The sequence below is a fragment of the Populus nigra genome, chromosome 6 (genome assembly GCF_951802175.1).
Source record: "Populus nigra chromosome 6, ddPopNigr1.1, whole genome shotgun sequence".
NCBI classification, from domain to species: Eukaryota; Viridiplantae; Streptophyta; class Magnoliopsida; order Malpighiales; family Salicaceae; genus Populus; species Populus nigra.
In genome coordinates, this window is record NC_084857.1 from 8992081 (window position 1) to 9006262 (window position 14182).

Genomic DNA, 14182 nt, shown 5'->3' on the forward strand with positions numbered 1-14182 from the left:
ATTTTTAAAAGAAAATTCAAGCATTTAATTCATTTTAAATTTGTTTTTTAAAAGTTTTTTTTATGGAATTAACTTGTTCAAAATTTGTTTTACATGATCTCATAATTAGAATGCAAGTATAACAAGTTAATTTAATTAAGTCACTTTCAAGGTTGTTAAAATCACGATTTTAACAAAGCACGAAAAGTACTAAACAAACTCGGATCGTAAAAACGGATCGTAAAATCGTAAAATCGTAAGGAATTTTAAAATATATCAAAAAAAATTCATGCTTCAAAAAAAATCATAAGAAATTTTCACCCCATTAATTCAGTCCTATACTACTGAAATGACATTAAATTCAGTCAAATTCAATATTTTTCAGTCCAATTTTCACCCCATTAATTCGGTCCTATAATACTAAAATGACATTAAATTCAGTCCAATTCAATATTTTTCAATCCAATTTTGACCCCATTAATTTAATTCAATTCAGTCCAATTCAATATTTTTCGGTCCAATTTTCACCCCATTAATTTAATTCAATTCAATCCAATTAATTCAGTCCTATAATACTGAAATGACATTCAATTTAGTCCAATTCAACAGTTTTCAATTCAATTTTCACCTAGTAATATTTAGTCCAATTCAGTCAAGATATAAAGTACATAATGTGGCATTCAATTCAACAATTTTCTCACCCGATCAATTTCATTCAATTCAACATTATACATATACAAATTACAGGACGGGGCAAAATGAATTACAGGGTAACAAACTAACTAACAATTAACACTTAACAGGGCAAAATACAAATCTATTACAGGGGCAAAATCAACTACTACAGTGATGATGATAAAGGCAAAATGAACTTACGGTGTCGCCTGCTGCTGTTGAAGATGATGATGATGAGCTGAACGGCTGCTGTTGATGATGAGTTGAACGGCTGCTGTTGAAGATGATGATGATGAGCTGAACGACTGTTGGTGAAGAGGCCCGACCGCCCAATGTCGTCTGCTGTTGTTGAAGATGGGAAAGAAAGGAGATCGTTGTCGGCGTGCCGCTGTTAATGAAGACTGCAGAGGAAGCCCGAAGCCGTGAGTTGTTGAGGAGATCGTTGTCGGCTCGTCGCTGTTAAAATCACAATAAACAGAAGAGGAAGTCGCGACCGTGAGCACTGAGGAAAGAGAAGGAGTGAAGACTGGAGTCACCGGACCGTGAGCACTGTCGCTGGTCGATTAGGGATTTGTTCGGTTGGAAAGAGTATTTTGTGCGTTGTAATTTGTGAAGATTGATTTGTGAATTGTGAATATTTTCGCCTGAAGTGAAGAGTGAAGACTAAAGACAGTCACGTGAGTCCGTGACTGTGCAAGAAAAACCAATAGGCGTCTGACAGCTGGACATGAGGGGGATTTTGTTTCAGCGCCTCATTTTGGCAAAATCGCAAAATCGGTCCTGAAATCGCGATTTTGCGCGATTTCGTCCGATTTTTACGATTTTACTCATTTTCGATTTTTTCAAGCGATCCAACACGTAATGCATGTTTTGACTCGTAAAATCGTACGATTTTACGAGTCAAAATGCGATTTTAACAACATTGGTCACTTTAATATATTACAGTATGAAATTTTTGATATATTTCTAATTGGATTTATAGCATGTTTTGTTTTAGTTTTTTTTATGATTAATTTATTTTGATTTGCTTCATCACACCGTTTAAATTTGTTTTTAAAATGTTTTTTTTCTATAGAATTAACTTGTTCAAAATTTATTTTACATGATCTCAAAATTAGAATGCAAGTATAACAAGTTAACTTAAATTGATTAAGTCACTTCAATATATTATAGTATGAAATTTTTGATATCTTTCAAATTGGATTTATAGCATGTTTTGTTTTAATTTTTTTTATAATTAATTTATTTTGATTTGCTTCATCACGCTATTTAAAATTTCTCACAAAATTTTAATATTTTTTTATGTTTAAAAAAAAACCACGGTGAAACACAAATCAATGGACTAATGATTAACTATTTTTCGGACACGCAACATTCAAGAAATCCCTTAACTTGGTGGCTGGGATATTCCTTTTGTCTTACTGGAAGGTCAAACCTAGAAAAGCAAGTCTAATTTTGACTATGTTGTTTGTTCTATACTTTTATGGCAAGCACTTAAAAACTTATTCCTTTTATAAATCATTTGAATAAATATTAAATGTTGAAAAGGTGAGCGTCTCATCCATAATTAGCAACTAACACGTCATCTCTTTAATTAGCTTGCGAATCAATTTAATTATTTGATAATTTTTATTATTATTATTTTTATTAACATAAATGTTTAAATTAGTTTAAGTTCATCTCAATTAATTTTATGAATCTTAAAATTAATAATTATATAAACTTTCAATGATTATTATATTAATAACAACAAAATTCAAATTTAAAATTATATAAAAAATAAATCTTTTAATTTCAAACTCTTTCCACTTATATGAGTTATTTGATTTATCCATCCATCCAAGCAGTCCAAGTTAAAGTTCCAATTAATACCCATGACTGTAATTATAAGTAATTCCACGTAATATTATTCCTAATTATTCCAATAAAATCTCAATACCGATGCTGATCTTATCAAAGGCATCATCTATCGTCTACCTATATTTGATTATTGAAACAGCCGTGCAAGCAACTACTACAATCATGTCGTCGAGTGCTTTCTACTACAATCATGTCGTCGAGTGCTTTCTAGTAACAAATTGAAAGGCACCTTTTTTTAAAAGAATTAAAAAAGTATTCTCATACTAGTTTTTACACATCAAAACACTCGTTAAAATAATTATATCTCTTTTCCATTGAATTTTAAGTGAATCATGTGCGCACATAGGTTCATAACGAGGTAGTTTTCCTTCGAAAGACACCTCTAAGTAACATAATTACGATGAAGATGTTTTAAAACAAAACAATGGAAGCCAGGCCATGAAATATTGGCCGCTTCCCATTTTTTATTTTTATTTTGGGCCTTTCTGACTATCAGCTGATAATCTTTGATCCTCGAAGAGTTTAATTTATAATATTCACATCTCGCCGTGTGTGATTGTTTCTTCTTCTTCTTCTTCTTCTTTTTTCCAGTTGAAACAGGGATAAAAATGACGAACGAGCACATGATATGGTTGGATAATTAATTAACAAGAAAATAGCTTCACGTATTTCAGGGATTGTGTTTAATTTATCTTTATATGTTTCATTGTATCCAGTCTATCATTGAAAAGTGACTCCGTTTCGGTCTCTTTTTTTAATCACATTTTCATGGTCAAAATTGATGAAAGCACGTCATTTGACTTGTTCACGACTAATTCAGAATTTATAGGTCCAAAGTACAGTTATTTAAAATCATGTCGGGTTTTTTCAAAACTCACCGCTTGTGAAATAATCTATACACGCAACCTATCAAAACCGAGCATTAAATGCTCTGATTAAAATCTCAAATCTTATTCTCCTGCTCCTTATCTCTTAATAAGAGATATTTTACACGTATAGAATGGTCATGTACATGCCAAGTGATTTATTTAATTAGTTTTGACAAATTAATGCTGGACACTCAGTTTTTGAAATAGTAAGTTTAAATATGTTTGCATTAATGACTGACTTTAATTTCTCTTTCGATGTAGGGTGCGTGATATTGAATAATATATATGGACTCTTCAACTAACATATATATATATTGAATAATATGTGCATTTTGTGCCTTTCTAATATCATGGCAAACCATCCTTGGATTTGTGAGATGCAAGGAGAAGCTTGATAGAGTAGAGCTCGGAGAAGGAGATGTGAAGAATCATCGAATATTATTTAATATATCCAAGTGTTTTTTTTTTTAACATAAATAGGCTCAACTTTCATATTTGTATTTTTCACGGGTGTCTTAGGAATTTTATGGTGTATCCGTACTGTTTTGAGGATTAATAAAATCATATTTTTTATAAAATAAAGAGAGAGAAGAAAAGATAGAAAGAAATCCATATGTTTTTCCAATGGCAAGCTACTTTTTCTGAAAATTTTATGAACTCGGTGCTTAAAGTCTCAAAATCTTTGGAATTTTTAGCCATTTGGTAAAGTAGTCATGATTCGTCCAATTTCAACTCCTAAAATTCTAAATTTTAGACACAATGGACTTTTGAAAAAAATAAAAGATTAAGTTAAGATTTATTATTTTGATATATGTTACTGTTAAAGTGATTTTTATTTGAAATATATCAAAATAATATATTTTTTATTTTTTAAAATTTATTTTTAACATCAAACATACAAAAAAAAAAAACAATTTTAAACAAAAGAAGAAAATCTCGATTTTTTTGAGAAACAATACCCAGCCACGGAAACAAAAAAAAAAAAAAGGGACCTAAAAACCAACAATAACAGTTTTGTTTTTTCTTTTTTTACAACGGCTAATTCTACATTCAGCCGAAATTACATTACCGGATATTTTCTAAGTGGCTCTCACCGGGCTTTTTCTAAAATGTATTATTAATTTATCCTCCACCGAGGCAATGCAAATCACAACATCAAACGCACATTTACTGCCGTCTCCATTTTTTCCATTTAGATAAAAGAATTCAAAACAAGAAAAAATGGACAGCAAATTTGAAATCTATTTGCTTCGTCTATTTACGGTGGTAGCAAACGTGCATGTCTGTCAAATGCAAAAAGCACATGGGTTCTAGCCAGGTTGCCTTAAAAACCTTGACCTTAACCTAGATAGAGTCTAGGTTGTCCTTTGCTGCTGTGTAGATTTATCTGGTATTATAGATAAACCAGCCCTCTTATCATCATTGTCCATATTCTAGCAAAATGACCTTTTATCTTAGGCTACAAGACCCTGCAGTTCAACAACACGAGGAACTGAGTTAAAGCTGAAGAGCTCTCTTGGCCTTGGCGTCCCCGTCTTGAATCTATTAATATAAACATTATATAACCACCACTCCATCCCATTAATAATCTACAAAATGAATAAAATAATAAGAAGGTCCGTCCAATTAAGCAACCAAATGGTAGTTTTTTACACAGGAATGCCCTCTTATAGCAGACGAAAACCTGAAAATGTACAGCGGCAAAAAAGAGAAGAAAATAAGCCTAAGGCCTCCATGACACGAGCTCTTGAAAAATATGTAGCAGCTAAGAAATTCCAAGAAAGGGGTGAAAAGGGGTTGAAAAAGAAAGTTCACAGCCAGTCAAAACCGCCACAAACCTTCTCAAAATAGAAAGGGTAAAAATAGGTCTTGTTAAAAAAAACAAGATCATTCACCAACTATCATCATCGAACGATAATCACCACCATCATGCACATGCATCATCTCAAGGAGAGCCAATCCACTACATCCGCTCCCACGCGCCTTCGCGTTTCTTCCACGCGCTCATCGGACACAAGCGGCCACCGACAAAGGGGGCAATTAAAATTGAGATGATCAAGCCATCCATCAAAGCACTCCTTGTGAAAAACATGGCAGCAATCAAGCCTCCTCACCTGGTCCCCATGTCTTAGCGTGCACAAGCACACCACACAATCCGATCCTCCCTTATCATTTGTATTACTGTCACCACCGCAACAATACTTGTAAGAAAAAACCCGGTTGAGCTTACGCTGCTCGGCGAGCACGATGAGGCCGGCAAAGCCAGAGCCGATCGAACCCAACAGCCCATCATCCATAACGTGGGCCTGGTCTAATCGGTGAAGGCCCACGGAGTGGAAAACGCTGAAAAGGAAAGAGCGAAGGCAGGCAACACAGTTGGCTATGAGTGCTATGAGGAGCAACGGGATCGATTCAGAAGAAACGTCGTTCAGCTGGTTTTGTAAACCCATCTTTCTGGTTGAGTTTAAAATTTTCAGTGTTTTAGGTTATGTGATAAAAAGAAAGAGAGGATGGTTATGCTATACAGAGACTAGAGAGGTGTTTGATAAATAGCCAGAGAGAGAGAGAGAGAGAGAGAGAGAGACAGAGGGATGGAATTAGGCTGAGAGGGTTGGTGATGTTATGGATGTCGAAGTTTGAGGGCCTAAAGAATGGGAGGGGGATTTTGGGTCTCCTCAAAGGCCATGTGTGGTGGGTCCTCTTCTCTATGGAAAACACGTTTACTTTTATGTTTACCATCATCATCACCACCACCACCACCACCGCTGCAATTACAAATACATTTCCAAGTTTTCTTCCTCTATATTATTTTACAGAGCTCAAATGGGGTGACAAGTAAAGATTGGATTGCCATTTCGAGATTAATTATTTTCTTATGAAATATTTTTACAATGAGAAAATCAGATCGATTGATTTCGATGCAAGCTGGATAAGATCTTAAATACATTTTATTTCTATAATAATCAATTAATTTATTAATGATTATTTGCTGAAACGCAACCATGAACCAGCTTCCAGCCGCACGAAGTGGAAAAAAGTAAAATTCTTTTCACAATATTGAAGGGCCAACTGGTGGCTGGCTGTATCATCCAATTTTATTGAATGCCCCTCAAAGGACACAGCGTATCAGTACGTCATTTGTAGCCGGGAGTAATTGTAAATGTGATATTGATTATTTTTTAAATATTTTTTAAAAAAATTATCTTTAATTGTATCTGAATTATTTGAAAAAAAAAATAATTTAAAATAAAAAATAAAACTTGAAATTTTTTTAAAAAAACAAAAATAAACCAACTTGAAATCCGTATAGAAATTTACTAATCAAAAGTAAATTGACTATGCTCTATATACATTAAACATTGCGTACACGGAAGAGTTCAGCACGCGGAAACAAGAGGGATTAGAACTTATTATCACTAAAATTGATTATGATCATAACTGAGCAGCAATTGATTGATTTCTCATCACTCACTCGATCCATCTCTATTCAAGTATTGTTTTCTAATTAATGTGGATGTTAAGCTGTCACGTCCTGGAATTGTGTTAGTAGGAGGAGGATGATATGGAATCATCATATTCATACATTTTCAAGAAATGAATGGTCAATTTATATACGTGCTGTTTCTGAACGCCTTCCCTTGCGTGCAGAAGAGGGATCAATTAATATTTTATATATTTTTGTTTAATTCTGGAAGTGGAAATAAATTTAGATCTTTGTACAGGGCCTGTTTATTTTTAGTTTCAAAAGTGTTTTTGAATATATTTTTATTTTTATTTGTTTTAAATTAATATTTTTTAATATTTTAAAATATTTATAGCTAAAATAATTAGAAAAAAAAAAACAAAATAAATGCAGGCGTCCGTTTGGCGTGCTTAAAAAAGCAATGTACCAAGTACCAACCATTGATCAGCTAACTGAGAGAAGCAAGTAGAGAATATCTTTCTGCAGGGCCACGCCCAGCTTAAAGCTTAACCCTTTTTTTTTTAATAAATTAATAAGATTTTGGTCGAGTGCTGTATTTGAGAAACAAAAGAGAAGTAATATTTTACTTCTGATAAAAGGCAAAGAACTTTAGCATAAAATTAAATATTTCTTGGCTCTCTAATAATTCAGCTAAAATACACACCACTGCTTTGTTTTTTAGCGCAAAATATGTAAATAGATCCATACTGTTTGCTTTTTATTCAAGAAATATTTTAAGATTTTGGATTCAAAAAGCGTGTGAGTTTTAAGTACAATTAATTAGTGTACTAAATGGCCAAACAAACGTGTCTGAATTTTCTTTGCTATTATTGGAATGAATATATATATATATATATATATATATATATATATATATATATATATATATGATCGATTCAATCCAAAACATCTCTTTTCAGTTGAGGAATAAAAGAAGATCCTTTTGTTCCATTTTTTATATATATAGAGTAGTGAGATCAGCTATTTTATTCTAATGAGTAAAAAAAGGGGATTCGTATATATTATTTCCATCAATTAAAATGCACAAAAATAGCTAGAACTAGAAATATATAAAAAAAACATCTTATAATGTATTTAATCAGAAAATAATTTATACTTTTATAGAAGTATTTACACATCACGAAATCTCAGAATATGAATTTCATATAGTTTTTTTTAAAAAAAAAGAGTACATGCTATATATCCAAAATGTACAGAACATAGGAATCGTGTTTAGAAATTAGAAATTCGTTTCAATCTATTTTTATTAAAATTTATTTATTTATTTATTTTAAATAATTTTAATGTATTTTAAAAATTAAAAATAAAATATTATTTTATATTTTTCTAAATAAAAAATATTTTTAAAAAACAATAATTATCACATTCAAAAACACTTTCTAAGTATTGTAAAGGCAGGTGAGGCTTATATATATATATATATATCCCAAAGTGTTTTTTTCTGTGTTAACTAATTCTTTCCAAGTAAAATTGATGTGATGTAATGGTAATAGTCACAGCTCAGCCAGGAAGAACTCAGAAGGAATAAAAAGGTCAAAATTCTTCCTCTAAAAGGTGAAGGGCATGGAATCATGAAAGCAGGAGGAAGTGTATCCTTGTGGCCTCCTCCAGAGAGGCTATAAGCTGCCCGACGCCAGGCGCTTTGTTCATGGCAGACAAATAACACGTGGAGCTTGCACGCGTTTGATGATACAGACAGTACTGTTGCTGCTGCTATATAAAGGGAGGTGATCAGATCTTGGCACGAAATCCCATTAGATTATTATACGTACGAACGCATGTCATCTATAGTTTAAGCAAACAATGGCCCCCCAGGCTTATTCTCCCCACCAATAATAATAATAATAATAATAATAATAATAATAATAATAAAAAAAAAAAAAAAAAAAAAAAATAATAATAATAATAATAAACTATATACTAAAACGACTAAAAAATACTAGTAGTAATCTTACCAGAGGCAACAATATTTAATTATGTTTAAAATGTTGGCCACTAACCATGTAGGAACTTGGAGGTTCTATAGATACTACATATACGCACAAATACACTACCAACTAATTAACCATTTATTTTCTCAAAACTTAATAAACTAAAATAAAATAAACATTATTTTTTCGGTGTGAATATTGATACGAGAGCAATGTATAGGGAGAGAGTTGAATATGTTTATTTTGGAGGTGTGGTTCAGTTGTATTTTAAAATATTTTTTATTTATAAATATATTCAAATAAAAAAACATTAAAATTTTAATTTCTTAAAAAATAAATTTTAAACAAACAATATTTAAACACCAGCACTGCAAAAAAAAAAACCTATATATTTACCGATCAACGATCACCAAAAGCAGATTATACCAAATTATTGAAGGACCACGCCCATGTGCTAGCTGATGGTTATTAGCTTTTTTTTCACCATGAGAGTTGAGACTGTTACTAGAGGGACCACAACTATGGAGCTTTGGTTCTGTACAGACCACAGAGTGCTTACTTAGGGCATATTCTCAGGGCATCCTTTCGCGGGCATGGGTTAGCCGGTTAAGGCAAGAGAAAAAGAAAAAGAAAGGAGGAAGCACGTGAATTAGGGAGATAGCTATGGGTCAAATTGATGTGCACCTGCCAGCTGACACAGTTGGCTCGGCGGCATGTTCTCCATTGAGAAAACTGCATATTTAGTTTTTAATTTCTTATTGTTTCTTTATTTCAATGTCAAGCTTTTAATTTTCCTTATTGGAATTGTTAAATTCCTATCAAATAGAAAATTAATAAAATACTTGACATCAAAGATGCAATTTTTTTCATAAGAACCCACCAATTACAAACGTATGTAAAATGATTTATAGCTTTTTAATCTGGTGTGTGTCTCTATGTATTTTTTATTAGAGCAATTCTTTTAAATTCAAAAAAAATTAAAAAATAAAAGGAAAGGAATAGGATGTGACGAAGTCGAAGAAGAAGAACTCTAATGTATTTGATATAAAAAAAATAAAGAAACACTATATACACACACACACACACACACACACACACCACTAAACAGAGGAACTAAAGAAGATTACTGCGTGTTGAAGGGGTTATAATATGCCTCAAAACGCGAAAAGAAAACGCGCAAAGTTTGTGAACTTGAACGAATTAATTGACAATTCTCCATTCCATTTTTACAATCTCTTACCACCAATCCAATATGCATTGTATTTTATCCAGATTTATATATATGCAGCCGCAACGAACAGCCTGTCAAAATCCAAATGCAGCTCCCCGTTCACCTTCCAGATTAAAAATAAATAAATAAATCCGAACGCCAAATTATCCATTTATTTTAAAATACAAATTTAAGAGATATGATCTATCCACTCACACAGATTAGAGATAAAGACCATCATGATATTTTCACAAAGATTTGATATGTCCACTTGCACAAATTTGCTTTTTGTTAAACCACTTGTTCGTTTTTACCAAAAAAACAATTCCTTTAAATAGAACACTATCCTTATTGTATATTATCACTAGTTTGTTTTATATTTTAAAAATATTTTTTTAAAATGATTTTTTAATTTTATTTATTTATATTTATTTTTTTATTTTTTTCATGTATTAAGATTAAAAATAATTTTTTTAAAAAAAATATTATTTTAAATAAAAAAACTTCTACAAAAAATAACGATGTTACCTAACGTGCGCAAGATAAACCCTGGATGCTTCTTTACAGACTGTAGGTAATGTATAAAGGTGTTTGGTTTGAAAGTATTTTTTTTAAGACATATATAAAAAAACATATATTTTTTGCTTTTAAAAAATATGATTTATACTTTAAAAAAATTATATATTTAAAAACAAATCACCATACCTCTAAATCAAACACCACATAAAATGATATGCTACATTTCACATTTCACGTGCATATAAAACAACAACAACACTGAAGAAATTAACTTTTATTTTATAATTAAACTATTATGTGATTTGAATTTTAGACAAATAAAAGCTGGTGATTTGAGCACTCCCTGTTGATCATTACACCATTCTAGTTGGTCCTCGAGAAAAATAATGAAAAATCCACAATGTTAAGCATTATATATAGATTGGAATTAATGTGAAAAGCCTCTCATTCACGTAACCAGGTAGCACCCGGTTACTTCTCACCCTGTTAAGCATTGACGGTCTATTCACGGTACTTAGACTCCGTTTGAGAAAGAATTAAGTTTCTCTTCAATTTTATTTTTTTTATTAAAATTTTATTTTTTATACTTTAAGATTGTTTTCGTGTGATGATCTTAAAAATAATTTAAAATTATATATAATTATTTAAATAATTTAAACTTGGATTTCTTAATATTACTTTATTGTTCATATATGAACAGTCGAAACAATAAAACTTCTGAAGATATTTTTTTTATTTGTTTTATAACAATTCGTTGCCTTGGATAATACGTTCTTTGCATATATTTTTTTTCAAAAAAATAAAAAAGGGCCAGGTGTGCTGGTTAGGCCTTATATTATCGCGCACGAGCTTGGCTTTAGAGTGGTACTTTGCTGTCTTTTTATTTCTTTTCCTTTTTTTTTGTTTTTTCCTACACTCCAAATTTATTTTTTCAATTCACTTGTTTTTATTTTTTATACAAATTTTAAATACTATTATAAATTTTTATATGTTTTTTTAATTATTATATGTTTGATATAAAAATAATAATACTAATAATAAATTATGCATGAAAATTCAATTGAAATGAGTTTTTTAATATTAAAATTCTAAAATTAATTTTGAACAAGATTTTATCGAACTTGTCTTAATAATCATAAAATATATTTTTTAAAATAGAAACAATAATTTCAAATAAAAATACTGTATTGATTGGGATGAAAAAAATACATTAATAAAAAAAATCAAAACAGCTGTGTATTTTTCATTTTAATAATAATAGCAAAAACAATTTACAAGACCTGTATATTTTTTTTATATTTTAAAAAATTGGAATCATCTGCAGCCGTGCTTACAAACCAGTTTATGCTATTATAAGTGGAGAGAAATGAGGGGTGCCCTAATCGTTTGGTAATTGAGATTTCTGTCACCATAATGACCAGCATACATGTGGTTAAATAAACTAACGAATAAATTATCAAACAAATAAAGGTCGGGTTGGGCGGTGGGGAGATCAAGACAGGGACCGACTCTGATCGAGAGAGATTTTCCACGATCTCCGTGACTTCCATACAAGTTTGAGAAGCATTAAACGACGATGGAAAGGCCATGCTAATCAATTAATTGCACATTTTAAAAAAAAAATAAAGAGAGAGAGAGAGAGAAGTCTTGGATTGGGGTCCTGGACTCATGATGAAATCTCCACCGTCCAGAAAGATCCGCGTATCAACCGTCCACACTGTCAATTGGCTATATTCATGCACGAAGATCTTCAAGAAAAAACAAGAAGCTAATATAATAGTTTTGTAGTAAGGAATTGAAATTAAAAAATTTAATTTTCTCGTATTCTTGAATTCGAGTTATATAATTGATAATATAATAGTTATTAAAAACTTATATAATTATTAACTTTAAAACCCAAAAAATTAGTCAAAATGTGCTCAAACTGGTCTGAATATCCATATTAATAATTTTTAAAAAAGCAAATTATAAAAAACTTCCCTTGCTATTTTTTCATATGGCCGTTAGGACCTAAATTATGCACATGGCTTAATCTGTCCATGCTCTCAAACTCCATGGATCATGGTATCATCTAACTTAAAATTTAATGATTAAACTGATATCTCATTTTGCTGATGTTAGTACTCTAAGACTTGAACCTGTCTTAATTAATGTAATGGGCCTGTCCTTTATTAGCAAGTCATTATTGAGGGCGAAAAATGTCTTTATCATACGAGTAGTCAGTCATTCTTGATGCTTGAGAGTTGAGAGAGAAAAAGGTTAGGATTCTTAGGAAGGTCGGTTCTACTGCAGTCCATTGACTTGACCACCTGCCAATTAGGTTTCACCACATTCGGCACTGGCCACGGTAGGTAGGCTCACGCTTGACCGTGACGAAAGCAACGCTCTTGTTTTTCTTAATGTTTTTAAATGTGTTGTTTTTAAAAATAATAAAAATATTTTTTTAAAAAATAACTACTACCTGACCATGTTAAAAAAATGAAACCCCACTGCATGCTGTCCGAACGCAACTGAAGCCAGGTCTTAGCACGTGTGAACTCTGTTTTTGCCAAATTTATCGAATATTTCTTAGGTGCAACAACCACCGTCTTGATTGTTTTTCCCCCCCTTGACTACGGTGAACAAGCTTTGACAATTGACACTAGCGAAGTCTCTCGAAGGATGGGCAGGAAGAGGAAAGAGTAAAAAATTAAAGGGAGGCTCGAAATGGAAAGCTCGGTCCCAACGCGGAAAGATCAAGAATGTTAAGTGGTCCAATCTCTCACTCCAACGGACTTAAATATTTCATTTTTTCAAGGCATTTGTCAACATCTTTTCTTTTATCATATTGCGTTCGAAGAAGCCAATAATACACGATAAACTTGTTGTCCAGAAGTTCGTAGAAGAGTCCAGATAGAATTCGATTGATTATGATGATGACAGCGCCAACGATAATGACATTAAACTTTGATTCGGCCTGATTATTCTTTTATTACAACCTAAATTAAACGGGATAGCCATGAGCTTGAAGGTTTGTATCTGTAAAAATCATTTGGATACACCGTGAGATATTTAGGAAGACAAAGAGATAGTCCTGTCAACATAAAAACAGGAGACGGAGGAGGGAGGCCTGTCGTATCATTCACTGTGCCTGGAGCCCCGAAAGGAGAAAACAATTACCCTCTCTTTCCATCTCAAAATCAAACTTTTGTCAATTATAAATTGAAGTTTTATATAATAGAATTAGTTAAAATACACTTAAACTGACTGACTGAACACTCACGTTAACAAAAATAAACCAAACTATTGAGCAAGTTTGCTCATTTCATCCCGGAGTTAGTTGACTTTTCACTCAGATTATGAATGTATAATTAATTACATGTCATATAACCTGTTTCAAGTTACTTCACACTAACTAATATCCTTCTTCGAATGTAAATAAGAGAGAAAATTTGGATTGAAAGAATTAAAGTAAGTTGCAATTAAGGCCATGTTTGTTTCCCGAAATTTATTTTCTAAAAAATCACTTTCCAAACTTTCCTGTGTTTGTTTGCCACTAGAAAAGTTGATCAACGGAAAACACTTTCCGGTCAACGAAAAACACTTTCTGATCAACGAAAACACTTTTCGGTCAACAGAAAACACTTTCCAGTCAAAGAAAAATTTGGTTTGGTTT

General features: G+C 31.6%; 1 protein-coding gene across 1 annotated transcript; it reads right to left on the bottom strand.

The window, feature by feature from the left end:
* Nucleotides 1-4980: 4980 nt before the first annotated feature.
* Nucleotides 4981-6030, bottom strand: LOC133697966 (E3 ubiquitin-protein ligase RHA2A-like). The gene has a single exon (XM_062120810.1). The coding sequence runs from the start codon at nt 5831-5833 to the stop codon at nt 5324-5326; it is 510 nt and encodes a 169-aa protein (XP_061976794.1). The 5' UTR covers nt 5834-6030; the 3' UTR covers nt 4981-5323.
* Between the last annotated feature and the right edge of the window lie 8152 nt (nt 6031-14182).